We start from the raw sequence: 27,345 nt of genomic DNA on the forward strand, positions 1-27,345 counted from the left end.
CCGTTCTTAGAGCAGTAGAACGCTCTAAGTTCTACTGTTCCTCTTTGTTCTGTGCAGTGCAGATGGGTGCATCTGAGGGATGTGTGGGGAGCTGCAGCGGGCTCTCGAGTTCTGTCCTTGCTTTGCGGGCGGGGGGCCTCCACAGCTCCTTCTGCCACCCTCTGAGGAGCGGAGGGCTGGACGATGAGAATCTGGGAGCCCGGCTTTCCTTCAGGCCGGTCTCCTTCCCCCCACGTGGTTGTGAGAGGCCAGGACGCCCTGCTCGGCCGGGGTAGGGGGCGAGTGGCCCCCTCTGTCTGAAGGAAAGCCCAGCCCCTTGGGATCTCATGCTGTCTCGCTCTTTGCCCGCACTGTCTTCCCGATGGACTTCATCTGCCGTGAATCTGTTCAGAGTTGACGCCAGCCGGGTGTCGGCCGTTGTGTGACCTGGGATCCAGCCCCAGTGTCTCGTCCTCAGGTTAGAAAGGCTCTTGGGAGGGCCTCCTGGGGCTTCCTTCTCCACCGGCCTCCTGCCCCGGGGCGCTATGGGAGTCTGGCGTCAGGCTCCAGAGAGCCAGGCAGAGCCCCGTTCTGTGTGGAGATGGGCCTCGTGCGGCCTTTGGGTGGACACCACATATGGGTGTTTTTGCTTAGACTCTGAAGACGGGGAGCGTGTTTCCTGGACAGGAGAAATCCTGATGTGGAGAGAAACAGGAATCTCCTGACATGGGCGGTTCGGACCCTGAGAACATTGTTAGTGGGCTGTCCGCCTGAGGGTGGCGCAGGCTCTGTGGTCCCTGTGAGGTAGGCAGGTCTGCCCCCATGGACTTCAGGTGCTGGAAAGTGGGACCTGAGCAAGGGGCTCCCCTCAGTGGGTTGGGGTGTGGGGTGGTGGACCTCATCCACATGGGGCCTCCTGGGACACAGGGAGCCTGGCTAGCTGGAGTGAGGGGGTCGTTGGAGAGCAAGGCTCCCCCTCTCTCACTCCCACTGTGTCTTTGAGGCCCCTGCCAGCTCCTGCACGATCAGCAGGTCTGGTCAGCAGATCTGTTTCCCTCTGGCCTCTCAGGATGCACTGAGCTGGGGGCTCAGGGTCCATCGAGTGCCCTCTCCCAGCACCAGGTCTCCTTCTTGGAGTCGTGCTTGTGTGACAATAAACTGAACGTGGGAGTCACACCTGCTGGCTCAGAGGTCAGGGCGTGCTTGACCAGTGGAGGTCACGTCAGTGCCCCCAGGACACAGATGGTGGCCGGGATCCAGGCATGGAGCTCTTGCTACTCCAGCCTCCACCACAGAACCAGCCGGCCCCTGCACCATGTCACCTCCTCCCGACGCCAAGCTTCCCAATCCTCCTTCCATCGCACAGGGAGGGACTTGGTGCTGCCCACTCTGCCCATGCCGCCCTGGTGGCCCCTCCCGCAGGAATGGGTCATGGGTGAGATGGTGGAGGCGCCTCTGGGGACACAACCCTTGTTGCTTGCTCTGATCGTGTGTGCTCCCTGGCAGGATTCTGAGCAGTCCTCAGCCTCGTCCTCCCTGGGCCCCCAGGTGCTCTGCAGGCCCCCTCCTGCTCTGCTCTCATCCAAGGCTCAGGAGCCGGTCAAGTCCGAGGGCCTCAGTGGGCATGAGGCTGGCGTTTGGAGGAGCAGGAAGACCCCTTACTGGAAGGAGGCGGGCTGCTGGGTCCCAGTGGCCTCTCATCGCGTGTGGCTCCCATTTTCATTGACGCTGTGGCTTAGCGGTGCCCCCCTGCCCCCAGTCAGCATCTGGGTCAGTGTCTGACTGACAAGACCAGTTGCGGGGGGCTGTCTTCCACCCAGGCCCTGTCTTGGGGCCAGCCAGACACACCGGCCCCCAGCCTGCTGGGTTTAGGGCTCTGCTCTGGGAAAGGCCTGTTGAGCCTCGCCCGTCCCCCTCCTGACTCCATCCCCTCAGCTGACTCCCACCTGCCCCCTGCTTGGGGCTCTCTCTGAGGCTCTCACCTGGGGCAGCTGATGGATTACACATGAGAATGTGCAGGCTACGTGTATGCCCTAGGTGCCCACACACACGTATACACATGCTCCCCTACATGTGCCCTGACCTTGTCCTGACGGCCAGTGCCCCTGTGAGTCCAGGAGCATGTTGGGGTGCTCTGTAGGTGTAGGGAGCAGAGGGTGGCCCAGCGCCACCGCTGGGCAGAGCTTGCAGCTCTGAGGAGGAGGAGGCCAGCTAGTGGAAGCAGAGCGGGGCGGGGACCACACCCCCTCGAGCCTCAAGGGAGATGCCGTGGGTGCAGTGAGGCGCCATGGCACCCCTGGTGGCAGATGCTGGTGTGAGAGGAGCGGCTGGGGGGCGGGCCCAGGTCAGGAGGTGTCGGGGGAGTGACCCTGCAGAGCAGCCGCCTGGCCTTCATCAGGGGACGGCACCCACGCATCCGTCCTGGTTCCTGTGTCAGAGGCCTGTTGGGGGTCAAGAGAGTGGTTGAGCCTCCTGAGGGCCTGGTGGGGCCAGGGCTGCCCACGTGGACCACAGTGTGTCCAGCCCCCCTCCTGCCCTGTGAACTGTTCTCTTCTGGTGAGGCTGGGGCTCAGTCACCCTCCAGGAAGGGCAGTCGCTTTTCCTTTCTTGTTCTGGGTAGACAGGCTTGTTTGTCCCCCTCCCTCTCCCGGGGCCAGAGCCTGCGTCCACTCCACACTGGCTAGTCAGGGCGCTCACCACCCTTTAAAACCAAGAACAGTGTTGTAGGAGTAAAATAAGCCCCAAAACAAGAACCGTGGATTTTCAAAACAGCTTCATTGTTCTTGGGTTCTGGTTCTTTGGGGTTTTTTGAAAGTCTTTTTACGGTTACTTTCCAGTGACTGCGAAGGAAAAGAAAGGTTCCATTCCCCCTGCCCGGTCCGGCGGGACTTTCCCTGACTTTCTGATTCTCAGGGGCGGCGGGTGTGGGCGGCCGGGTACGGGGCTGGTGGCAGGGCTGTGGCGTGTGGAGACTAGGGCACCAGAGGCCTCTTGTGGTCAGGACAGACGTCCAGGGTGTTCAAGGACACATACCCCCGAGCCCTTCCCCCACCCCCCTACAGTCTCCATGGAGGGGCGCCAGCCGCAGCTGGGTGGCCGTCTCGGGGGCTGCCAGACCGTGCACCTGCCCAGGGTTCCTTCTGAGTGGTGTCCAGGGCTCCTTGAGGAGGGAAGGCCCCACCCCTGCCCCCACCCTTGCCAGCCGAGAGCTGCTGAGGTTTGGTTCGTGGGGGAGGGGCAGTGACTTTGATTAGAAAAGTCTTAACTTATTCTCATCAACGATGTGGAAGTAACAGAAAAGATGACCTACTTAAATTTAAAAAAATCAAAGTGAATTTGTAAAATTGCTATTTTCACTTCATTTTGGGGTTTGGGGTTGTCTTGCAAATTTAATCTGCTTCCTCTGTACCACAATAATCAGAAAATAGGTTAATTTAAGCGTAATATGAAACATGAATGATCACGTGGAAAATATTAATGGTACTTACAAAAATAGCTTGGCAGTTTCTGGAACTGTAAAATCTCCTGGACTGTCCACGACGCAGCCCTGGGGTGGACTTAGAGATGGTGGTCCGGAGCGCCGGGCCGAGAGCTCCCCTCAGGAGACCTGGGTGCTGTTGGCAGGACTTGGTCTTGAAGCCTGGGTGGGACGTGGTAGCTCAGAGCCCCGTGTCCGCCCAGGGGCCACACTCTGTCCTCTGCAGCTGCCCTCCCTTGGGGTGGGCACCCCTGCAGGAAGGAGCCTGTGGTTCCCTGCTGTGCCCACCCCGGATGGGGGCATTCTGGGCACGGCAGGGCTGGCTGTGGTCTTGAGTGAGGGAGGTCGTCCACCTGCTGGAGCAGGGTTGACCTCCTGCCCCAGTGGCCCCTGGCCGCCCTGGGCAGGAGAGTCCAGCATAGTAGGCCCTCGTGCCTGCCCAGAGCTGGGGCCGGTTCACACGAGGTTTCCCTGTGTCCACTCCTCTCAGGCTGGGTTTATTTGGGTGTTTCTGCCGTTTTCTTGCAGAGTCTGGGCGTCTGTGTGGTGCTGCCTCTCACCCCGTTCCTCCCAGGGGTCTGTGTAGGCCTGAGGTTATGAGTTCTTGAGAGACTTTCCCCTGCATGGTGGGCATGGCTCCTGGGGTGCCCACTGCCCACCACAGGGTTTAGGAGGTGGGGATCTGGGGGTCCTCAGGAATTAGGGGCCACCCCTTGTGCCTGGCCTCTGCGTTTGTGTGCAGCCCACCACCCCCACCTCAGAACCCTGACCAGGTCCATGCTGTTGTCCTGGACATGCCCTGGCTGCCCAGCCAGGTGCCAAGTGGATGCCAGTCCCACCAAGACCTTCCCTGACCTCTGACGCCCTCTGGGCCCTGTGGGTCAGAGTGATCCTGTGGGCATGGGGCCATTACCTCTTCCAGGGCCAGCCACAAGTGGCTCCTCAGGCGTCCTGCTCCGTCCTGTGCTGGAAGGACGGTGAGTCAGGAACCGTTGATCCTCAGTGGTTTGGCTTTTCAACCAACAGTTCATTTCATTTTTCTCATAGGTAGTTTTAATAGCTTTATGGAGATGTAATTCACGTGCCATAAAGTCCACCCTTTCTGAGAGCACGATTCCATGCTCAGGCACCAGTGTCTAGTCTCAGCACATCTGCATCACCCGGAAGGAAACTGTGCCCCGTGGGCCCCCGGGCCCACTGGTGCACTTCCTGTCTGCAGATCTGCCTGTTCTGGACTGTCCACGAGAATGGGGCCGGAACAGTGTGGCCTCTTGGGTCTGCTCCTCTTGCTGGGCCACCTGGTGTCACATGTCAGAGCCTTGCACTTCACTGGGACCAAGGGATGCTCTTTGGTGTAGATGGATGGACCACGTTTCATTTACTCCTTCGCCCACTGATGGACATGTGGGACTTTCCACTCCTTGGCTGTTAGGAACAATGCTGCTATGAATACATGTCCCATTTTTTGTGGATGTGTTTTCATTTATCTTGAGTGTGTCCATCCAGGAGTGGCATTGCTGGGTCGTGGGCTATTCTGTGCTTTTGAGGAATTGCTAGTCTGACTGTTCCCCTCCAGTAGCACGGGGTTCTGGTTTCTCCACGTCCTCCCCAGTGATGCCGCATATCATTCATTGTTGACACAGCTCCAGCTGTCCTCGTGAGTGTGAGGGGCACTTGGCAGGTTACTTAAATTCTCCTTATTGAGATGATTGTGAATTCACATGTGGGTGTACTTTGTCTGGATTCCTGTAGGTTCTGGTCCCAGGCTGAGCCCCTCTTTCCAGTCCTCTGGGTGTTTACCGAGCTCACGGGGTGGTTCTACATTCAGCTGTGCCGAAGCTGCCTGGGTCACGTCCCCGCCAGCAACACACAAGTTCCCTGTTTCTCTCCTGCCTCCCAACACATGCTTTCTGGTTGTGATTGCAGTCATCCTGGTGGCTGTGAGGTGCATCGCCCTAGTGTGAGACGCTGAGTGTCTTCACTTGCTTGATGGCTGTGTCCTCTGTGGAGACACGCCTGTTCGAGTCCTTCTCCCCGGACTTGGGTTGTTTTCAAAGTCTTTCTCGTTCTGTGGGCTGTCTTCACTTTCTTGCTGGTGTCCTTTCAGGCACAAACGTTCTGATTCTGCTGGATTCCCCCTTTGCTGTTTCACCTTTGCTTCCTTGTGCTTCAGCATCATTAGGGAGTTCGTGGGAGTGGGGCTCACCCCTTTAGAGCCTTGGTTTCTCCAGACGGTTCACCTTCAGGTTTTCTCTGAGCTGGTGTAAGGTTCTCCATGTTAGCTGCCGCCTGATGAAAGGGTGCAGAAGCAGATTGATGGACAGGGTGGTGGAGACGGTGCAGGCAGGTGTATTGTACAGCAGAGCTGGTGTGTCTGGAAGGCACGCCCAGCTTCATGTGAGCTTCACGTGGGGTTTCCTGCTCACCTGGAGGCTGTGTACACACACCAGCCGTATTGGGACACGGCCCTCAGCTGAGCTGTGGCGCTTGCTCTGGGTGTCTGTCTTGAAGTGCAGCTGCCTTTGGGGAGAGGCTGACAGTCCTCCAGTGTCTGATGGTAGGAGACATCTGTGCCACTGGGGCTCGGCCAGGGCGGCTGCGCAGGCATTGAGTCTGGGGGGGTCAGGTGGTTGACAGCAAGGCTGATGTTGTCCTTCGAATCAGTTGATGACCAGGGTCTGGCGGCTGGACGGTGCGTTTCACTCCCTGATTGAGTGCAGCGCCTAGCTAGACCCTCACCTGGGCCTGGTTCCCAAATGGCAGAACTCTGCCCCTAGCAAGGAGTCCAGGGAGCCAAGTGTCATTTTCTCTGTGGGGCGGGTCTTCCGTCCAGGTTGTGGTCCTCATCCCTAGTGGATGGGTCTCATCGGAGACTCTCCTGCCGGGTTCCCCAGCCACATCGCCTGGTGCCGCTGGACCAGAGGGTGTGTGGGTGCTGGCTGCCCTCAGCCCTGCAGAGCACCCAGGGCAGCGTGCATCCTGGCCTTAGGCCCTGAGGCCAGAGGGGACACCTTTGTGCTGAAGAGAGCAGGCCCACCCAGCTCGGGGGTGGGGATGGGGGGCACTGCTCCTTTCTGGGTGTCTGTGCATGCGGCCTCCCCGCCGAGCTCTGCGTGTGCACGACTGTGACCAGGGGCATGTGCCCCCGTAGGGAGGGTGCAAGGAGTCTCTACATCCTGACCACCCAGGGTGTCCTGGGCAGGCACCCTGGACAGATGCCCAGCTGTACTCGGGTGGCATTTCTCAGGGCAGCATAGTGCCTGCCTGGGTAGGTGGAGCCCGGTCACCTCATGTTCCGGGGCCTCAGCCCAAAGCCTGCACATCCCACAAGGGCTCGGGGATGAAATTGTGGACCTGGGCGGGGAGGTGACCCCAAGTGGCCACCCTCCCGCCAGGCAGCCACCTGGGTGGTCTCTGGATGCTGCACGCGGCCCTCTGCCGCCCCACTGTGCCATACTCCGGCAGCATCTCCCTCCACCCTGCCTCGTGTCCATGTGCGGGCTGAGAGTCTGATCTTCCTCCCAGAGCCTGGGGCCGTTCGGGCTTGGTCCTGCCTTGTGCTGGGCTTCTCTCACTCCGGCCTGTCCAGGTTGGTGCCCTGGCTCTGCCTTTTGGTCAGAGAGCCTCTCCTCTGCACTGCCCGGTCACCCCAGAGCCAGGGGCCTGGGCGATGGGCCAGTCAGCGCCCCTGTGTGCAGAGCTCGCACTGGGTGCTCTGGCCTTAGTCCGGTGCTGCCGGCCGGTGTCGGGAATGTTCTCTTCCTTCCTCCCCCATGTACGCTTTCTCTTTCTGTTTAAGGTGGACAGGGTGGGGCCTAGGAAATGGAGTGTGGAGCCGGTGTTCACAGTGCAGAACCCAGGGAGGAAAACCCGAGACAGCTTCGTCCTCGGTAGTCCGAAGCCTCCTTTCCCCCAGGAGCCCCCTGCCTGCAGAGAGGACCCCAGGTTTGCCTGGCTGAGCTGGCCTGCAGGACCTCTGGGGCTCAGACACTGAGTACAGCCCTTGTGAGCACGAGGGGTGTTGCCGGGAGCCACCCCTGCTCTGCCTGTTGCCCCCTGTGCTGCCCTCCGGGGTGGCCACGGCCTCAGCAGCCGTGCACACCCTGCTCCACCCATATGCGGCGGCTCCACGGTTTGGGGCCTCTGACCTGGGAGGACAGGAAGGTCATGGGGGTGACGTCACCTCCCGTTTTACCCCAGATCATGCACACGTATGCAGGTCCCTGGGTGATGCACAGGCTCCACAGTGACAGACAGGCGTGGCCGCTGAGCAATCCCGGGTGGCGGCTCCCTGTGGCACCAGGGGGGTTCTCCTGGAACCCATGTTTCTGCACTGTCCCCACAGGCTTCTCTGTCAGGCAGGACGTGTATCTTGGAGTGTGGAGAGGCTGCTTGAGTGCGTCCTGGATTCCAGGGCCCAGCAGGGTCAGGAGCCAGAGGCCACAGGCTCTGCCCCTCACAGAGATGGCCACACAGCTATCACTGCACACATGGCTGTGTCTCCGATCTTATGCCATCTCCACGACCCATCCTTCCTGGGCTTTGAAGAGGGGTCACTCCCTCGGGCCCTGGTGGCCATGCCTCCTCCTCTGGTGCTTCCTCATTCCCATAACCAGCCAGCTGGACTTTGTGGAGAGCACACTGGGCTTCCTTGGACAGAGTCCCCAAGGTTGCTCAGCTCCTGCATCCCGGGTGGACCAGGGCTCAGGCAGGTTGCGGGGGGGCAGGAGGCTCCAGCCTTTCTCCCGAGCAGGAAGCTGCCCCCGCTGTGTGGTGGGGCTTGCTGGCCACATGGGGGTGGCCTGCGGCCCGGGTCGTCTGACACCTCCCACAAGGGCTCCCTGAGGTTTCTCGGAATTGGAGGAGCCGGCAGGGCGCTGTGGCTTCTCTCCCGTGAGAACTCGGCTCAGACAGGAAGCCCCACCCTTGCGGGCGGCGCCCAGTCCAGCACTATGCACCAAGCTCGGGAGGCCCCCAGGCATTGCCCAGCTCCTTTCCCCTTCACCACCCCCAGCAAGAGCACCAGGTGTGTTCAGATCTGAGTTGTCTGTCCACGCTGTCTGAAGGACCCTCAACCAGTCTCCCAGGGACTGGGTGGGCAGGCTGAGGGGGCAGCCACCCTGTGCTGGGACCAAGGCCAGAGCATGCCGTCCAGCCCCACGGGTCTGGGCCTGAGGGTTCCGCGTTTCCTGGAGTGGAGTTAGGGAGCCTTGGCTGTGGGGTTGGGAGTGGCCCGTGCATTCACCCAGAAGTGTGGGCTCTGTTGCCCTGGCGGCCTTGCACCCAGTTGGTTCCGTCCCTTGAGTTTTGTTGTGATGACCCTGCTGACCCGGCAGCTGACTGACCACTTCCTCCCCCACAGCCCTGGAAGCGCAGGCCCCTCAGGGCCAGTTCTGGGGTTCGGTATTCTCTCCAGGTGCTCCCTGGGGCCAGCAGGCAGGGGGCAGTTGGACACCAGCCCTGGAGGCCACTCCAGCTACAGTATCCAGCAGACACAAGGCTCGTATGTCCTGAGCTTCCTTCCCCTACACGAGACTTGGGGACGTCCAGGGGCTTTCTCAGTGGGCTGAGTGCACTCAGTTCATGTTGGGACTGTTTCCTTCCAGCAGGGACGGGGCATGGCCCAAGCTTTCTGCTCACCCGTCATGCAGCTGGCCCAGCCCCACAAGAAGTTTCTAAAATTAGTACCATGTGGTGAAACCCAGGGCTCTGGGGGCACTACGTGTGACAGCCTTGGAAAGCTCTGGGCGACCCCAACAGGGCCCTGTGCTCAGCCCGCGAGCCTGCCTGCCGCTGCCCCTTCCAGACCTGTCAGCCCAAGTTGGGGTGGGCAGGCGTCCCTTCTGAGCCAACGTGCTGTGGGTCCTTGGCCTCTGCCAGCTATCAGGCCTGTGTGGGACCAGGCGCACCATGCAATGTGTGCCTGAGGGGTTTGCGTGTCCCTGGACATGCCTCATGTGTGGCTGCGTCCTACCCAGCGTGTCAGCGGGAACTTCTGTGTCGCTCACAGGTCTCTGATCCACCGGCCTCCGTAAGAAAAGCAGATGACGCCCCCCCCCAGCACCCCACGTCCTCCGAGAAGGACAAGCAGCCAGGCTGGCTGCGGACCCTGGCCAGCTCCTCCAGCAAGGTGTGGCACGTGGCACTGGCAGGCGGGGAGGGGGCGGGGTGGCCTGGGGCACCCCTCTGACAGCCCCTCTTCCCACAGAGCCTGGGCTGCGTCCACCCTCGCCAGCGCCTCTCCGCCTTCCGACCCTGGTCCCCTGCGGTTTCCGCGAGTGACAAAGAGCTCTCCCCACATCTCCCAGCCCTGATTAGAGACAGGTGAGTGACCCTCCCACCGTGACCACCAGCCGTGACCCACGGGGCTTGCAGACCAGCCAGAGAAGCAGGTTCCCGCTTTAATCAGGTTCCCACTTTAATCATCCCTGAGCTTGGCGGGCAGGTGGTCTGGAGGCCTTGTGTCAGGCCCCAGCTCTCCGGGTAAGGCAGTCGCAGAAGTGCTGGTCCTTTGGTGGTATCGGGGAGGGTGTCTAGATTTTCTGTGCTCTAAAGTTGGTGGCACACAATGCTGGTGTGGCTTGTCCAACGCACGGTGGCTGGGGGCCGTGTTCCAGCTGCCCCAGGCTGAAGTGTCTACTCCCTCACACTCTCTGTGGGAGCAGGCCCTGCTGTGGGGGGCGTGCAGGGGCCGGGGAAGCTGTCAAGGACCCAGCACCTGCTGTGTCCCCCACAGCTTCTACTCCTACAAGAGCTTTGAGACGGGCGTGGCCCCCAACGTGGCCCTGGCCCCGCCAGCCCAGCACAAGGCAGTGAGCAGCCCACCCTGTGCCACGGTCGTCTCCCGGGCCCCTGAGCCCCTCCCCACCTGCATCCAGCCCCGGAAGCGGAAGCTGCCTGCGGACACCCCTGGAGCCCCGGAGACACCAGCACCCGGGCCTGCCCCCGAGGAGGACAAGGACTCGGAGGCCGAGGTGGAGGTGGAGAGCCGAGAGGAGTGTGAGTGCCCACGCCCCTCTGCTCTTGGGGGCAGTTGGTCCTCCCGGGAGAGTCCTGTCCCGGGAGAGGACGCTCTGCTAACTTGTGTCTCCGTCTGTCTGTCTCTGCAGTCACCTCCTCCCTGTCCTCGCTGTCCTCTCCATCCTTTACCTCATCCAGCTCCGCCAAGGACCTGAGCTCCCCAGGCCTGCTTGTCCCGCCCGCGGCCCCTGCCGCCCCCGATGCCACGGCCCCCACCGACACCCCGAGCAGCGGGCTGGAGGCAGAGCTGGAGCACTTGCGGCAGGCCCTGGAGGGTGGCCTGGACACCAAGGAAGCCAAAGAGAAGTTCCTGCACGAGGTGGTGAAGATGCGTGTGAAGCAGGAGGAGAAGCTGAGTGCCGCCCTGCAGGCCAAGCGTAGTCTGCACCAGGTGAGCCGCTGCACACCCGTCCCCACACTGGGCCCCAGGCCACTCCCCCAGGCCACTTACTTCCTTTCCAAGAGGCTCCTCCTGGCCTCCCCTGCCCACCTGACTTGATTAACGAGTCCTTAGCACCGGGAGGGCGGGGCTGTCACCCAGGGCTCTGTGGCCTGGGCCCCCTGGTCTCTCTGCTCTCACACCTCAGCCAGTGTCTGGCATGTGGGCTTGCTCAGCACAGCCGTGCCAGCCCCAGAGCCAGCTTGCAACCACTTGCTCACTCAGCACCCCTCCGTCTCCCTGATTCTGGTTGGAGGTGTGATTTCCCACATGCATATTCATGAGAATGTTTGCAGGGGTGGGGCTGAGTCCCCAGAAGGGCCACCTCCTCTCCATCTGGCCGTGGGGCTTCTGGGGCCCTCAGATGGTGCGGTACCTGTGTGAGCCCCTCCCTGGCTCAGGATACCTCCAGGGGCTGTGGGCAGTGCTCGGAGGGGACAGGGACCCATGGGGCGGGCGGGTGCTGGGGAGGCCTGGGGTGGGGGCGCCCCTGAGCTGGCCCCTCACCCCAGGAGCTGGAGTTTCTGCGTGTGGCCAAGAAGGAGAAGCTGCGGGAGGCCACGGAGGCCAAGCGCAGCCTGCGGAAGGAGATCGAGCGGCTCCGAGCGGAGAACGAGAAGAAGATGAAGGAGGCCAACGAGGCGCGGCTGCGCCTGAAGCGGGAGCTGGAGCAGGCACGGCAAGCCCGCGTGTGTGACAAGGGCTGCGAGGCTGGCCGCCTGCGGGCCAAGTACTCGGCCCAGGTGCGCAGGGAACTGCGGGAGGCAGAGGTGGCTGGCGCGCCCTTGACATCTCAGGGTCCCTCCCCTCCTTACCAGGCCGTCTGGGTGTGGGGAGCTGCTCGGCTTTGGGCTTGTCCTCCATGGGGTGGTGGTGTGGCCCCAGGCTCTACTCTCCTGTCCTGGAGGAGGGCTGAGCTCACCTTCACATGCCCGTGAATGTCTTAGCCGGTCCCCATTGGCCATGCTGCCATCTGGGGCCGGGGCTGAGCAGCAGGCTCCCAGGGGTGGGGGGTGGGTGTCGTCCCCTGTCTCTGGGTCTCTGGAGACGGTGCTGGTCCTTCTACCGAGCTCACCAGTAGGTCCAGTGGGTTGCGTGGGAGGCGAGTGTGTGATGGCCGGAGGGTAAGCCCGGGGCCAGGGCAGCAGCAGGGTGGGTGGGGAGCAGCTGGCTAATGCAGGCGTCCCTTTCAGATCGAGGACCTGCAGGTGAAGCTGCAGCACGCAGAGGCCGATCGTGAGCAGCTGCGGGCTGACCTGCTGCGAGAGCGGGAGGCCCGGGAGCACCTGGAGAAGGTGGTGAAGGGGCTGCAGGAGCAGCTGTGGCCGCGGCCCCACTCCGAGGCTGCAGGTGGCGAGAGCACGGCCGAGCTGGAGCCCTAGCCGAACCCACTGTCTGCTGTGCAGGGCGGATGCCGCAGGGCGGGCGGGCGGCGGGCTTGGGGCTCCGTGCCAGCGGGACGCCCCCCTCCAGTCCTTATAGCACAACGTCTTACTGTGCCTAGAACCAAGCAAGTGTTTGGAACCACATACTTTTGGAATCCACTGCAAAATTTTCTACTGGCCAAGTTCAAGCGTGCAAGCCGGTTCCCAACTGCCCCAGAGACGAGGGCAGCTCGGTGGTTGTGGCTGGCCCTCCGCTTGCCGGAACGTTCTAACATTTACACTTTTGTTATAAGCTATTTAAAACCAATAAGGAGACTTGATATTCAGAAAAATCAACACGTTTTTTAATGACTAACTTTTAAAAGCCCCACCCACACGTGATGCCCCCCGAGGACCCACTTGGGAGCTGGGGCCCCGTCCTGCCCCTCGAAGCCATCGCAGCTCGTCTGCACCCGCGGCCGCGTGACCACACGAAGGGTTTTTCTCCAGAGTCTATTTTTTCAGCGACAAGAACCCGTCTCCCGCACTGTCGGGGGAGGACCCGGGGAGTGCCGCGCACGCGAGCTGGAACACTGCCGCCTTACCCGCCTACCGCCACCGCAGGGGCGTCCGCAGGGGCGTCCGCAGGGGTGCTCGGGCGGGCGGCGGGGGCGGGTTCGCGCTGGCCGGGCATGTGCCCTCCTCCACGCGCCCCTCCGTCCAGCTGGCGGCCCACAGAGGCATCTGCAGGGGTGCTTGGGGGGGCGGCGGAGGCGGGTCCGCGCTGGCCCGGCACGCGCCCTCCTCCTCGCGCCCCTCCATCTGGCCGGCGGCACGCCTTCTGTTTGGGCCGAGGCTGCAGCATTGCAACAAACACAGCATTATTTCAGTTTTTCTTTTTCCTTTTGTTCGTTCGTTCATTTAAACGTATACTTAGAACTGCACTTTGTCAAAAACCTTCCCCTTCTCTTTTTATTCCCCAGTTAACTGAGGTTTTTACTTTCAGATACTGCAAACCGATTTCTAGAGCATCCACATCCTAAGTGCTCGAGTGTCTAGAAACCCCTCTGGTGCTTGGTTGAACAAGGGAATCACACGAAAACGAAAACGCAAAAACTGAACTTCGGGGGGTGGTTCTGTGCCTTCCAGCGTCTTGTACAGCAAACCCTGACTCGTCTTCTTCCCCCAGAATACGTCTCCAGTAGCTGTTGGATCTGCCATGATCACAATGAGTTACCTGCATTTATTCCAAATAATCGCGTTTACTCTCAACTGTATGCGAATTGTATAAGGTTTCTTATGCCCAAGCTTGAAAAATGATTTCCCAGTAGACCAGGGGGCTCCCTGATCTAAATCATGGTATTTATTTACGTGGAGAGACCTGACCAGAACCCTCTGCCCGCGTCCGTCCCAGCACCTGGCAGCTGTGGCCATGGGAGGTGGTGCCATGGCCGCCGAGTAGAGCAGAGTTCGGGTGACCACGCCGGTGGTGGGGTTCTGCCCTTGGTTTGCTGGGTGGGGGCTGGGTGCTGCCAGCCCCCCTTCTAAAGTGCAATGCAAAAGGGACACCGTGTATATGCAGCGTGCGTTTGGTTGTTTTTCTTTTTTTAAAATTTTTTTGCTTCTGTTTTTCTTTGCAGTTATTAAATCTGTATGCATGGACTTTGAAACCTCTGCCATACGTATATCCACCGATGGGCATTATTACCGTGTCGTGTAGAGGGTCGGTTGTGTCACGCAACACTCAGAATGCTGTGTTTACCCTTGTTTTTCCAGAGTTGTGTTTTCCAGTCATTTCTTCAAGGGAAACTAAATGATTTAGTTGGAGCAAAGCTTTGAGTGTGTCAGTGTGCTTCTGTGCGGCTGTGCTCTGTCGCCGTCTGAACCTGCAGTGAGGTCGCAGGGCCCCCAGGACCTGCCACCCGAGGCCACCGGGTTTGCTCCGTTCACTTTCTGAGTTTTTAGACTCCAGAGGGAGACACATTTTTCCAAGTTGCGCGTGGGGGCAATGTGTCGCCTCACCTCCCTTCCGCTCACCTGCACATCTGACCATCAGCTCGGTCTGCCCCACCACCATCCAGCTTGGTCCCTGATACCTGATACCGGGAAGAGCTGAGGTACGGCGGTGGGGTTGGGCAGCCTCGTCCCCTCCACCCCAGGCCCACTGTGAGGGTCCCATGACCTGCCAGAGCCAGTGGCAGCCGCGGGCGAGGCCGGCGTGGGGCTGTCTGTCCCCGTCCCCGCCTCGGGGGCAGGGTCCCCAGGCTCCTGCCTCGCAGCTGCAGTTGCATTTCTTTCAGAAGAGGCATCTCTCCGTAGGCTGTTGACTCTCCCCGTGTGTAATACCCATTACCAGAATGACCGTGTATTCAGTTTAATCACTCATTATTTCTATGCTGAAAGAAGATTTTTAACGAAGGGAAAAAACAACAGCAATAACATTCATATCTATGGAGCAGCTAACTCACTCACATAGTGTCCTGCTTTTCGTACAGAACTCGCCAATGTACAAAGCGACCATGTAAATACTCTTTCCTCTTACACTCGTGTATCATACGTGTACATGGTGGGTCCTCCCCTGGGACTCTCTCCTTACTGGTAGCTGTCCTATTTTCTGGGTTGTTTCTAACAGAGGAAGAACGTGCCCACCGGCTTCCTGGGCAACCCCACCCGTCCTTCATGCCTGCTCACCGGGCTTGGGGGGCTGTCTTGTTCTGCTTTAAGTCAGGAGTCACAAACGACACTTTTTTTTTTTTCAATTAAGGAAAAAAACCACAGCTCCACCCTGGTGCCCGCCAGGAGCGTCCGCATCGCCGTCCCCTTCTCTCCTTTGCTGCTGCTAATGACAATATGACGACTTACTCTACTATTCGAAAACTATTTTTATGTAATTAATGTATGCTTTCTTGTTTATAAATGCCTGATTTAAAAAGAAAAAAGAAAGAGCTTGGCATATTTCTCTATTTCTCTGTGTACCCGTCAGTCCTTCGACGCCCCTCCCCCAAACAGATGACATGACTCAATCAATCAGGGTTGGCCCTGCCCCTCCCTGGGCCACCACCAGGCCTGAGCCCAGGAAGAGTAAGGGGGTGCCTGTCTTCCCATCAGACCCTGGGTTCCTTTGGTCTCCATTGACAAGTGGGCAGGTACTGGCTGGGGCCCTATGTCCCTCCCTTTTGGTCACTCTGAACTGTGGCCCCTCGTACTGTGGGCATCCACTGAGGACGCCTCATTTGCCTGCTGGAGTAGGTGGCCAGTCCCCTGCAGAGCTGCCTCATGTCTTAATGGGGAGGCAGCCAGCGGCCTCAGAACTGCAGACCCCAACGTGCTGCTCTAAAAGATAAGCAGAGCCCCCACCCCTACCTGTGTGACTCCCTGGGGGCTTCTCCAGACCCCCCTGCCCCTTGATGCTGGACCTCACCTCTCTAGGCTGCCTTTCACCACCCAGGCCCAGCCTCCTAGCCCAGATCCCAGGGCCTCACAGGTTACCTGGAGGAACGGACTCCAGCCTAGGAGATCTGGGTCCCTACCTCCTCCCCAATCCTTAGTAAGCCCCCCAGAGCTGGGCCCAGTGGTGTCCCCTGGAGCCCCTGGGGGAAGCAGGATGGGCTGTGGTGTGGACAAGGAGGCAGACTCCACCCCATCCAGGGCCGGGTCTCCACCCAGGCCAGGGAGGGTACAGCAGGGCCAGGGTCGCCGGGTGTCGGCTTGGGTCTGAAAGGTCAGGCTGCGGACAGGGGACAGGGAAGCAGGGGCCCCGAGGTATGGGTGACAGACCCCCCTCGTGGGGCATGACTGAGGCCCCCACACTCTCTGCCCCCTAGACACAGATGTCACCTGGGTCTGACTCCCACTGAGCTGCAGGCCCCCCTTACTCCAGCAGGGCTGGACCCTTGGGCACTGCCCTGCATGAGGTGAGGTGAGCAGGGCTCCTGGGCACTCCTGGTTCCGTGTGCCCAGGGTGGGAGGGGAGGGGAGGGGAGAAAGGTCGGTGACCAGACACTGCATGTCCCCGTTACTGGGCTGGGCAACTCTTCTGTCCTCCTGACGACTGCCTTATGCCCGGACATCCAGGGCGCCACTCAGTACTGTTTTCTCAGGTCTCCTGAGTGGACAACCGCCCACTGTGGCCTGTTGAGGGTCCCAGGGGCGCCCCTGCAAGTATGGACGAGAGTCAAGAGCAGCTGAAGCCTTGTTCACTTGTGATGCCAGATACACACGCCTTCCTCAAGACCTGCACAGAGCCCAGCAGGGTGGGCAGTGTGATGGGGGGGCAACTGTCCATGTCCAGACTCCCTCATCTCTGCAGGGCCTCATCCCCACTGCGGACACCATGCGCTCCGCAGCCTGAGTTTGTCCCCAGAGATGGGTGCAAGGGCCTTTTCTCATCTGTGCCCAGCACCTGGGGCCTCCTGACGTCCATGTCTCATCTGAGATCTTGACCACAAGGAGGTGCAGGTGGGGAGGAGGTGTCCCTGAGGGAGGCTGGGGAGCCCGCTGGAGGGCTGTGTGTGTGTGCGTGCGTGTGCGTGTGTGCATGGGCACATGTGTGCAGTCAGGGTCCTCACACCCAGCACGCTGCTCAGCCTGTCGTGAAGGGCCTTGGAGCTGGGCTGAGCACATCTCCTGGGGCTCCAGGCTCATCACTTGGCACCGCTCTGGCCTTCATCTCTGAATGTGACCTTTCACCTCTGGATGTGACCTGCCAGCATAAAGGGCCCTGGGCACCCCAGCCCAGAGAAGACAGAGTGGGGGCCATCTGACCTCAGAACCCCCTTCCCAAGCCCTCGCTGAAGGTCAGAGAGCCTCAGGGAGAGAAGGGCCCCTCCTTGGGGATTCCTGGCAGCCCCCCACCCCCACTTCTGGTCCCCAGGCTCAGGACTGTCACACCAGCCATGGCCTCTGTAGGGACCCCCTGGTCCCATCCCCTAGACTGGCCTGTGTGTCCCTGCCCACATTGGTGCTGGTTCCCAGGCCCCTCCCCTGAGGCTTAGGGTGAAGTCAGCCTGGGGCAGGGGTGCTCCTGGGAACCTACTCAGCTCCCCAGTTTCTGTCCCTGCCCTGTGGCCCCCACCCCCAGCTTTCACTTCTCCTCAGTCACAGGCAGCCGGGGCCCCACCCCAGCCCCCTGGGTCAGCTGTGCCTGCCTGTCTCTGTCCTGGGGTCCCCACCCCTCCCCTAGGCTGCCAGCCCCAGAGCCTCAGTTTGGCCCCCCCAACCCCCACCCAGTGTCCTGTGGTCAAAGGGGCTGACCGCAGGCCGAGAGCTGGGCTCTTGTCTGGGAAGGCGGGTGCCAGGCGCGCCATGTGGAAAGAGGAAGCCGCCTGCCCTTTACAGGAACAGCTGGCACGGCCTGTCCTCCCTCCTCTGACCCCTGGCCCTAAGTGTGGCCCCCAGCTTCCACCCCACCCACCCCCCAGCACAGCCCAACTCTGGCCAGCAGCCCCCTCCCTGGCCCACCTGGCCCCAGACCCCAGCCTGCCCTTAACCCCCACTATCCTCTCCCTTGTTTCTGGTTGTCTTGTCCCAGGGTCACTCCTGTTGGCCAGGAAGAGAACAGCTGGAACATGCCACAAGCGGGTCCAGGTCAGATCAGGCTGCTTCACGACATCCCAAAGCCTCTCCCCATATACCATGCTCGCCAGGGAGGGGGTGACCCGCTGCAGGGAAGTGGAATCCCGCAGGGAAAAAGCCAGGCTGGTCTGCGCTCTGGCCTGGCCCCCAGGCCAGTCTGGACCCTCAGGAAACGGTGTGGCCGTCAGCGGGATGTGAAACCAGGGCATGGAGAGGATCCTGTGTCCTCCCCACAGAAACCCTTGTGCTCAGGGGACAGCAGCCCTGCACCCTCCTGTGTCTGTCCTGCCTGCTGACGGGCGACCCTGGGAGGGGTGGGGGCAGAACTTTGGGGACCTGGGTGCCTGCTGGCCCCTGCACCCAAGGGTTGGAGACGTGGGCCCTGCGGGCAGACCCCCACATGGGGCCATCTGTGCCCAGGCCTGTGCCAAGTCTGGGGCTGCTGGGCGGGACTCCCAGCCCTGGAGCAGGTGGCCCCACGGCAAGGGGTGGGCAGGCAGGTGGACCTGGCTTGTCTGGGAGCATCCTGTGCCAGTCAGGTGTCCGGCTGGGCTGGGGTCGGGCCTTCCTGTTCTGCGCCCGGCCTGGCAGGCGCCCTGCTGGCAGGAAGCTTGGCCCAGGCTCTCACGCGGCTCACTCCTGCTGCCATGGAGGCCTGTTCCGGAACCCTCAAGGGATAAGGCACCTTGTGCTGGAAGGACTTTGAGGTCACCCTCTCTGTAAGGCCCCGTCGAGCATGTGTGTCCAGGGCCACTTGGGTCCAGCAGAGAGGGCAAGCAGGTACCCGGCTGAGCCTCCGTCGCGGTGTGGCTCTGCAGCCCCAGGGAGGTGGGTGGTGTCAGGTCCCCCCACCCCTCACTGGGCACCCAGGCAGGCTGTGGGTGTGGCTGTGGGGCCCACACCCTGGCAGCTGAGTGTTGGGGTGCCTGCCCTTCCCCTCCTTGTACCCACATCTGCCCCTCAGGTTCCCTCCCCCCATCTTCCTCTCTCACACCAAGTCAGAAGGTGCCAGGTGCCCTGCCAGCTGGAGATCAAGTGTGCACAGACTCGGGGCAGGGCCCACCCCACAAGCCCTTCTAGGCTCCACCCTCTGTCACCCTGGGGCCCCCAGGTCCCCAGTGAGGGCTGGGGTGGGGGCCTGCCTGAAAGCCTCCAAAACCAAACCTCCCTGTTCTGGCCAGGAGGGTGGGGGTAGGCAGCTGCTGACCCTGGCTGGGCCTGGAGCATGTCTAGGCCGGGTGGGCAGAAGTGGCTAGGAGGGCTGGGTTGGGCGTCCAGGGTGGTGTCCACAGTATCCCTCCACGGGGCACCCACCACAGTGGCTGGCAGTGGGACTGCCAGGACAGGTGCCCTGGGAACACAAGGTGTCAGACAAGGGCAGAAGTGGAGACCCCTACCCTGTCCAGTGAAACCTCTGGGGCTCCCCTGGAAAAGAGGCAGGGCTGGGCCCCCAGAGGCTGGATGGGAGACCGTCCTCAGGCCCAGGACGGGCGCGGCCCCTTGTCTGGAGCTGGTGGTCTCCTGGCCTTGCGGGCAGGCTCTGCTCCAGTGAGTGTGCACACTTGCTCACGTTTAAGGACAGGCCTGGTGGCAGGGCCGGGGCCGGAAGGAGAGCACCAGCACCCCTGCTCCACACGCCTGGGGCTGCCCTCGTGGAGGTGGCACCGACAGGCTGAGTGACCCAGAGGTGGGGCTACAGGCCGAGGGGCAGCAAAACCAGGCGGCCAGGCCCCGCTTCTCCTGTACCCCTCCCCTCTTCTCCCACCGTCCACCCTTGGGCTTCCATCGGGCCCGAGACCTGCAGTAGTTAGGCAGGGTGGCGCATTCCCATGGGTCCAAAGCCCCACTATGCTCTGCCGACGGCGGGGCCTTGACCTGCGGGACGTGTGGCCCACACCCCAACTTCCTGTTTCTAAGAAAAAACAGTCCCAGAAAAGGCTCTGGTGGTGTGTGGAGGAGGCTCCCTGCCAAGGCCGGGCCGGCGGGGAGGGGAGTTGCTGCGCGAGGAGGGCAATAGCCGGCGCGCCAGGCAGGTGTCACCGGCCCGTCACCGGGGGCGTCTGCCTTCCCCACGGCTGCTTCCCCGGCGGGAAAACAGCAGCCGCTTGGACACGCCCAGCGCCGGGAGGCCCAGCTGGTCCGGGCTCCTCCGCCCAGTGCGGCCTCCCTGCCAGGACGCGGGGCGCACCGCCACCCTGCTGTGCCCTCGGGCCTGAGGGAGGCGGTGGGCCGGGAGCCCGGGACGGAAGGCAGCGCCGTGGGGCGCCCGGGTCTCCCTCGGCCTGGGTTTACCCCAGAACCCATGAGATTGCGACCCGGCCAGACGCCAGGGTTGCCCCCAGCCCTGGAGTACCACCCCCTCCTCGGAGGCAGGCTAGGCCCCGCCCCCTCTGGCGGGAGGCGGGAGGCGGGGGGTGGGCGGAGAAGCCTGGGGAGAGTTATAACTCCTGTTCCAAACATTCCAAATTCCTGCTTCTTCCGGCCTGGCCGGAAGCCGGGCTGGGGAGGGTGCGCAGGCCCAGGTGGCGGGGGGATGGTTGCAGGCCGTTTTGGGGTGAATCTGAGCCCCTTTGCCACCTCCCTTGCGCGCGGCTCCAGGTTCCCAGTGCCGAGTCTAGGGCGGTGGGTACGGGGGCCACGCCCTACTGCGCAGAGGCTGGACACACCCCAAGGCTGCACGGCACCCAAGAAGGCCCCTCCCAAGTCACGCGGGTCTCAGATGCCCCGCAAACGCACCGAAGCGGGTGCATAACGTGAACCCGAGATGCACCCCAGCACGGGGTGTCCGTACGGGGCACGGCGCCCAGTGAGTCAGGCAGAGTGGGTGTCACCGCCGGAGTGAGTCACCAAGAGGGTGTGCGCCCCTCGTGGGCGGTGCCAGGAGCCTGGGGAGCGGGCTGCGCCCGCCCCAGGAAGGCCACGCCCCAGTTGGGGACTAGGCAGATTCCCCCCACTTCCTTCCGCGAAGCTTCCTTCTGCGATCCAGAGAGGCTGTTGAGGGCCGGGGAGGGGCGCGTGATGCGCCCCAGTCCGCGGCCGAGGGGCTTCCCGGGAAGGGCGGGTGCGCCGGGAACGCTGGCGGCCGGGTCCGGAAGGGCCGCGCGGCTGCCGCGCCCCCGCCCCGCAGCCTCAGTTTCCGATGACGCGTCTGCAGAAACCCCGACGCGGCCCCCAGGCTCCGCTGCCCGGTTTCACTTCCCCTCCCCCTGCCCGGCGTGAGGCGCGGGGCTCAGTCTGCCTCGGATTCCGACGGGGGTGGGCACGGGGGCGCTTCCGGCCGTGGGGCTGGGTCGACGAAGGGGTTACGACGGGGCGGCCCGCCCCCGCCCAGGCCCCTCCTCTCCACGCCTGCGCCGGCACCGGGGGTGGGGCCGCGCGGTACCCGGCCGCCCCGAGATCGACCCCCTCCCCCGCGAGGGGCGGGATTAGGTTCAGGCCACGGTGGGGGCCGAGCGGGCCGCGACAACCCCCACTCCGCAGCCTGGGCGCGCGGTCCGCGGGGCCCGGAGGCGGCGCTAGCTCGGGAAGGAGGGGGTCGAGCGGCAGGAAGTGCGCTCTCCCACCGCGTCCTGAGCACAGTGACCCCCTCCCGTCCGACGCGCGGGGGAGAATTGGGATGGCGGGAGAGAGAGGGCTACCCTGGGGAGGAGGCGCCTCGCGGGCACGTTGCGCTGGAGCGAGCCCTCGCTCAGGGGTAGGGTGGGGGCTCCCTGGTTCTCTGAGCGTCTTCCTTGCGGGGGCGGACGGGCGCTGACGTGTCCACGCGTCTGAGTGCAGCTAGGTTTGGTGGAGCCGGTGGGCGGGGGGGAGAGGGGGTGGGGAAGGAGTGTCAGCGCGACCCCCGGCGGCGGAGGTGGAAACTGCAGCTTCCGACCGAGCGCGGGGAGGGGCGCACCCTGGGGTCCGCATTCGAATCGAGGTTTCAGCTCAGTTTGGGTGCTGTTTTTCTGTGGGGGGGGGGTCGCTTGTCTAGTATGCCAGGTTCGAAGGAAAACCCGATCCTTTTAAATCCCTTGAATTCTGGGAGCGCGATCCCACTGGTATGGAAAAGCGTCCCTGTGCCAACAACCGTGCCCCACTCAGTACAGGCCCTGGGCTCCATTTCTCTGCAGTGTTCCCCATCCAGGTCCCTCATCCAGGCCGGACTTTATCCTAGTTACTGCTAGGCGGCTAAGCGCTTCTTCTGGAGGGGCAACCCCAGGGCACCCCAGCCGCCAGTGTGGGTGGGAGGTGGAATGGGCCTTGAAGGACGTGACCAAAGAAGGCCACAGTGACCTGCTCCCCCTGCGTTACACTCCCTCCCTGTTTTCTCTAGGCCTATCTCTGTCCCCAAGCTTCTCGGTCCATCAGGATGGTAACCCCCTACTCCACACGGCTTACCTCTCTCTGGCACTGTCCAACGCATGGACCCCTCACCCCACTGGCTTCCTGCCTCTCTCCACCAGCTCACTGCAGCCTGCTGGCTCCTTCCCCAGCCCTCCAGTGCACCACTGGCAGCAGGTTCTTGCCTAATCAGCATCTGTGTGGTGCCCAGGTGCATCCCAGCCCTGACCCTGGCATCTGCCTGATGGCTGCCCTTCATGTCTACTCCGTCTTTTCTAGCAGGGTCCTCAAGAGGAGCTCACCACGGATGAGCCCACAGGATGAGAAACTCCTGGAGGGTCAGGGAGCACTGAGGGGTTGGGGGCTGGGCAGCGTTCCTCAGGCTGACCCTGGAGGCAGGACTCCCATCCGGTCCACCCTGCTGGGCTCTGCAGCTCCATCCGTGGGAGAGCCTCTCCTGGTGTTGGGGCGGGGGGGAGCAGGACGAAGGGGGTGACACCCCTGAGGGCAGTGACCAGGAGGACGGTAGGAGGACTGGCCTGCTGGCTCAGTCCCGTACATCTGGCGCACGGTCAGGCTGCCTCCGACTGATGACAGTCCTATTTATAGCCTCCACCAGAGAACGTCCCTGGCCGTGGCAGTGGGCACCCGCCTGCGCCTCGAGACCTCGGGCCTCCTGCCAAGAGGAGCCTGGGCGGGGGCTGCTGTGGCCAGTGCGGGTCACCACCTGGCTCGCTGCCTGCCCCAGCCGCTCCGCAGGCCTACTGAGGGGCCGAGGCAGTTTCCAGCCTGAGGAGAGGGGCTACTGGAGACACCACCCACCCAACTCTTGAGGTCCCCTATGCCTGACCCAGCCTAGCTCTTCCGTTGGAGAGGCCCCGGGCTGTCCTCAGTGGCTGGCTGTGCCCTGCAGGGATGGGGCAGGAAGGAAGAGGCCTTGGGCAGCTGGCGTGTGCCCCAGTGATCTGGCTGAAACAGGCCCAGAGACCCCTGCTGATGCCCCGAGGACCGAGGTTCCCAGGGTGCCTCAAGTCCACAGTGAGCTGCCCACGCTGCACAGGAGCCAGACTGGTAGGCTGGTCCCCTTGCACCCTCCAGGAAGCCCTGCTTGGGGTGGCGGGAGGTTGTTCTGCACAGCTGGCCTCGCCACCTGCCTGGCACCGAGACTAGGAGGCCTGCCCAGGATGCAGAGAAGGAAGGCCTCCCCCAGCAGCATCCCGGGTGACCCAGGACCAGTGGGAGGGGAGGCCAGGAGGCGCTGCCTGTGCCAGGCTCTGTCCTGTGCTGACTGCTACGCGGCCGCTGATGGTCTGAGGGGCTGTGCCTGCCAAGGCTCTGCAGGGAAGTGGGCTGGACAGAGGGCAGGTGCCCCCACCTTTCTCATCTCTTTGTCTCTGCATCTCTTGTCTGTGGCTCTAGACTCCAGTCGAGGAAGGAAGATGTTTTCTGTTTCTGGTGATTCCTGACTCAGGGCTCAGGCTCGTGCTTGTCACTCAGTAAATGTCCATTACATGAGTGGACCATCCGGAGCTGATGTTGCCACCCTTTTAGAAGTCAGAGGGCAGGAGGAGGGCCCACAGGGGACACTGAGGCCCCAGGGGGAAAGGTGCCCTCCTTGGGGTGTGAGGCACGTGGGGGCAGCCTCATGGCACCTCTACACCCACCTCAGTCTGCCTGCACCCCACCCGGCATGGAGGTGGGTGGGTTGGGGGCCCACCTGGCCTGTGGGAGACCCCAGGAGGCCTGATTCCTCTGAGAAGGTGGCCCTGGGGTCTTCAGGCCAGGGGCAGATGCAGAGCCGCCCCAGAGAGGCAGGCCTGATGGAGTCCAGCCATCTTGATGCTCTGGCTGTTCATGGTCCAGGCTGGACACCACCCTCTCAGGACCATCCCTCTCCCTACCCAGCTCCTCCTCCAGCCGACATGATGGCCAGGCCAGCACCTTTGGCCGCTGCTGACTCTCCCTCTTTTTTTTGGTGTGTTTTTTGAGAATTCAGATTTTGTATAGATTTGTCTGTGGGACACAGTGTTAGGATTGGGGGGTCCTGTCAGGGAGGGGCAGTACCTCTGTGAACCTCCAGCTCCCCAACACCTTCAACCAAAGTCCAGCAGGTTCCTGAGGCCGTGGCCCCTAAAAGACCTGCTGGTCATCAACTCAGGTGCATTGGCCAGGAGCAGTGCCCACGCCCCACCCAGGACTCCTGCCAGGGGGTGGGCACAGGGTGGGGCAGGGGAAGTGCCTTTCACCTGGGACCAGAACTGCCGCGGCTCCCCCGCCTCCCAGACTCCAAGTCGCCCTTGCTCTCAGGCTTTGCAAAGTATAGAGGTTTCACTGGTTTGCATTTGGAGAGGCTGCCGACTGAAAAGTCAGCTTTGCTCCAAGTCTGCAGGGGCCCCACGTGGGGACCCCCCACCCTGCGTCCAAGTAGGCCTGTGTCCTCATGAGACAGTGGCCCTGAGCTTGCGGCCCTGGGCTTGGTGACTGGAAACCATGATGCCGGTTTGGAGTTCAACCCGAGAAGATGCCTCCTGACCCGGGCGTGCGGGAGACAGCAGCTGCTTCTGTTTCCAGCGTTTTTGTTTTCTAAATTGAAACATCATTTTCATTGTTTTCCTTTTGACAGAAATGTGGTTTCATCTTGTGGGGAAGGAAGAGCTGCAGAGAATTTGCTGTCTTGGGCGGGCCGGGTGGACTACGGTGGCTGGAGGAAGTGGTCTCAGGGGGCTTTTAGGAACACGTGGCCCTTTGGCTCCTGGCCCCACACTTGGGGGGTCCCGCTGGGGATCTGCCCCCACATTCATGCAGCCAAGTGTGGACACTGCAACCCCCCAACCCTGCAGCTCACCTGCACCCCCTTCTGGAGGGGACTCTGTCCTGCAGGCCCTCCAGCTACCTCCATGCTCTTTGGGCAGGACAGAGACCCCTGGGGCCCAGGCACGACGCAGGAGTCAGAGCTGCCTGAGAACAGGTCTCTCTGGGGACCTGTTGTCCCCAGAGGGGACATGATGTCCTCATCTCTGGGACATCATGACCTATCCTCTCCTAACAGATGTTCAGAGGCCGAGGCCCAGCTGGATAGGGCTGGCATCGTCAGTGGCCGCTTGAGCTCCTGGAACAGAAAGAGGCTGGCAGGTACGGCTTGCTCCGGGTGCCTGGCAGCACCCCCCCATGCTTCTCAGACTCAGAACTAGGCCAGCCCCCCTTTTCCTGGACCCCCTTCTCCTTGGCTGTCATTCTGCTCTGTTCTGTTGCCACAGCTAGCCCTTTGGGGGTTCAGTGCCCAGCTGCCCCGCCTGCTCTGGGAGCTGGGGTCCAGCAGAGGCGGAGGTCATCTGGTCCTGCAGGGGGACCAGCTCCACCCCAGCTGCCCCTACTGCTAGCTGTGACTACGTGGAGGCAGGTGTGTGGAGGGAAATTGTGTGGGAACCTACTAAGAGACAAGCAGGAATGGTGAAGGGATGGGTGGGTCCAAGGACATGACTGGATTGGTTCCAGTCATCAGACTCGTCTGGCCTTTCATGTGAGAACATAATTATCCCACGGTAGGAGAAGGCAATGGCAACCCACTCCAGTACTCTTGCCTGGAAAATCCCATGGACGAAGGAGCATGGTAGGCTGAAGTCCATGGGGTCGATAAGAGTCAGACACGACTGAGCGACTTCACTTTCACTTTTTACTTTCACGCATTGGAGGAAATGGCAACCCACTCCAGTGTTCTTGCCTGGAGACTCCCAGGGACGGGGGAGCCTGGTGGGCTGCCGTCTATGGGGTCGCACAGAGTCGGATACGACTGAAGTGACTTAGCAGCAGCAGCAGTGACATAGTAGTGGTGTTAGTCTTCAGTTGAGTCCAGTTGTTTGCAACCCCATGGACTACTGTAGCCCTCCAGGCTCTTCTGTGGGACTCTCCAGGCAGGAATACTGGAGTGGGTTGCCATACCCTCCTCCAGACCGGCCTCCCACATCCATCCGTCCATAATTATACGCATCCCCACCCACCAGCCCTCCATCCGTCCGCCCTCTGCCTGTTCTTCCAGTTGCCCTCTGCCTCCCGCCCTGTCCTGCACACCTCTCTGCCTGTTTGTCTCCAGTGCCTCTGGACACATCACAGAGTGGCTGTTGCACCAGCCGCATGCTCCACGTCCACCCTTTGGTTACAGGTACCTTCCGGGCACCTCCTGTAGGCCACACACTTCACCACGTACCGAGCTGTGCTGGTGAACAGAACTGAAGAAGTGCCGGCCTTTGGGAGATTCCTGTGTGAGATGCATGGCGTGCTGGCCCGTAACATGTGCAGGGGAAGAGAGAGTTGGGGGCGGGGGGCTTTGGAGCAGGTGACCTAGGAAGGTCTTGTGAGCAGGTGAAGAAAAGAAAGTGTTAGTTGCTCAGTTGTGTCTGACTCTTTGTGACCTCATGGATTGTAGCCTGCCAGGCTCCATGGGATTCTCCAGGCAAGAATACTGGAGTGGGTTGCCATTTCCTTCTCCAGGGAATCTTCCCGACCCAGGGATGGAACTGGGGTCTCCTGCACTGCAGGCGGGTTCACCTGCCAAGCAGGTGAAGGGCACATGCAGACGCCGTGAGGCAGAGCGTACCTGGCTCAGCTGAAGGGCTGCAGGGAGTGCGGGCCATGGGGGGCCAGGGCAGTGAGCTGTGGGTGCCAGCTCTGGTTGGGCCTGCAGTCCTGGTCACGATGTGGCCCAGCGGCCCCTTGTGTTGGGGAGGGGTGTCGGGTGAGATGGCTCGTGCTGCGGCTGCACCTTGAGCACCCGCAGGGTCATTGTGGGGCGGGGCAGGGATGTGACCCACAGAGCCAGAGAACAGTCGGATGCTGACGGTTTGGGCCTTGACGACAGAAAGTTGTGGTGTTCTCCGTGGAGCAGGAGGAGCTGGTATGGAGCACGTCAGGTCTGAAGGGCCCTGGACCCCCGCCCAAGGGGGCTGCCCCACCATTGCTACTGGCCATGTGGCTGGGAGAGATCAGAAATCTGGAGGAGGGACCGGGCCCTGGGCCCCAAGGCTGAATCAGGGGCGGGGTGTGCAGGGTGGGGCATACCAGGGCCAAGAGTGATGTCTGGAGCCCCGTGGGATGTGCTGGGTAAAGAGGAGGCAGGGGCCCTGCTGGGAGTACTCCACAGGTGGTGTAGAGTGCTCATGGGGGAGAAGGAG

General features: G+C 62.0%; 1 protein-coding gene and 1 long non-coding RNA gene across 4 annotated transcripts in view; both read left to right on the plus strand.

Annotated features, from left to right (window-relative positions):
• The window catches only part of SKI (SKI proto-oncogene), a 53,886-nt gene extending 39,488 nt beyond the window's left edge, over nucleotides 1–14,398 (plus strand). The window contains exons 2-7 of the mRNA XM_005888898.3: nucleotides 9,468–9,587; nucleotides 9,666–9,781; nucleotides 10,194–10,456; nucleotides 10,567–10,868; nucleotides 11,429–11,659; nucleotides 12,110–14,398. Coding sequence (XP_005888960.2) covers nucleotides 9,468–9,587; nucleotides 9,666–9,781; nucleotides 10,194–10,456; nucleotides 10,567–10,868; nucleotides 11,429–11,659; nucleotides 12,110–12,298 — 1,221 coding nt within the window. The 3' untranslated portion in view covers nucleotides 12,299–14,398. The remainder of the gene's footprint in view (nucleotides 1–9,467; nucleotides 9,588–9,665; nucleotides 9,782–10,193; nucleotides 10,457–10,566; nucleotides 10,869–11,428; nucleotides 11,660–12,109) is intronic.
• A 6,847-nt stretch (nucleotides 14,399–21,245) lies between these two features.
• On the plus strand, nucleotides 21,246–27,342 carry LOC138991259 (uncharacterized). 3 transcript variants are annotated; one of them, XR_011467241.1, is made up of 4 exons: nucleotides 21,246–21,548; nucleotides 23,091–23,248; nucleotides 25,227–25,309; nucleotides 26,337–27,342. It is a non-coding gene; the product is annotated as an uncharacterized lncRNA (long non-coding RNA). The 3 variants fall into 3 exon arrangements; XR_011467242.1 differs by lacking the exon at nucleotides 23,091–23,248 and having other exon boundaries at nucleotides 21,252–21,548; nucleotides 26,337–27,301; XR_011467240.1 differs by lacking the exon at nucleotides 21,246–21,548 and having other exon boundaries at nucleotides 21,742–23,248; nucleotides 26,337–27,302.
• Nucleotides 27,343–27,345: the final 3 nt, after the last annotated feature.

This window comes from Bos mutus, chromosome 16 (genome assembly GCF_027580195.1).
Source record: "Bos mutus isolate GX-2022 chromosome 16, NWIPB_WYAK_1.1, whole genome shotgun sequence".
NCBI lineage: Eukaryota > Metazoa > Chordata > Mammalia > Artiodactyla > Bovidae > Bos > Bos mutus.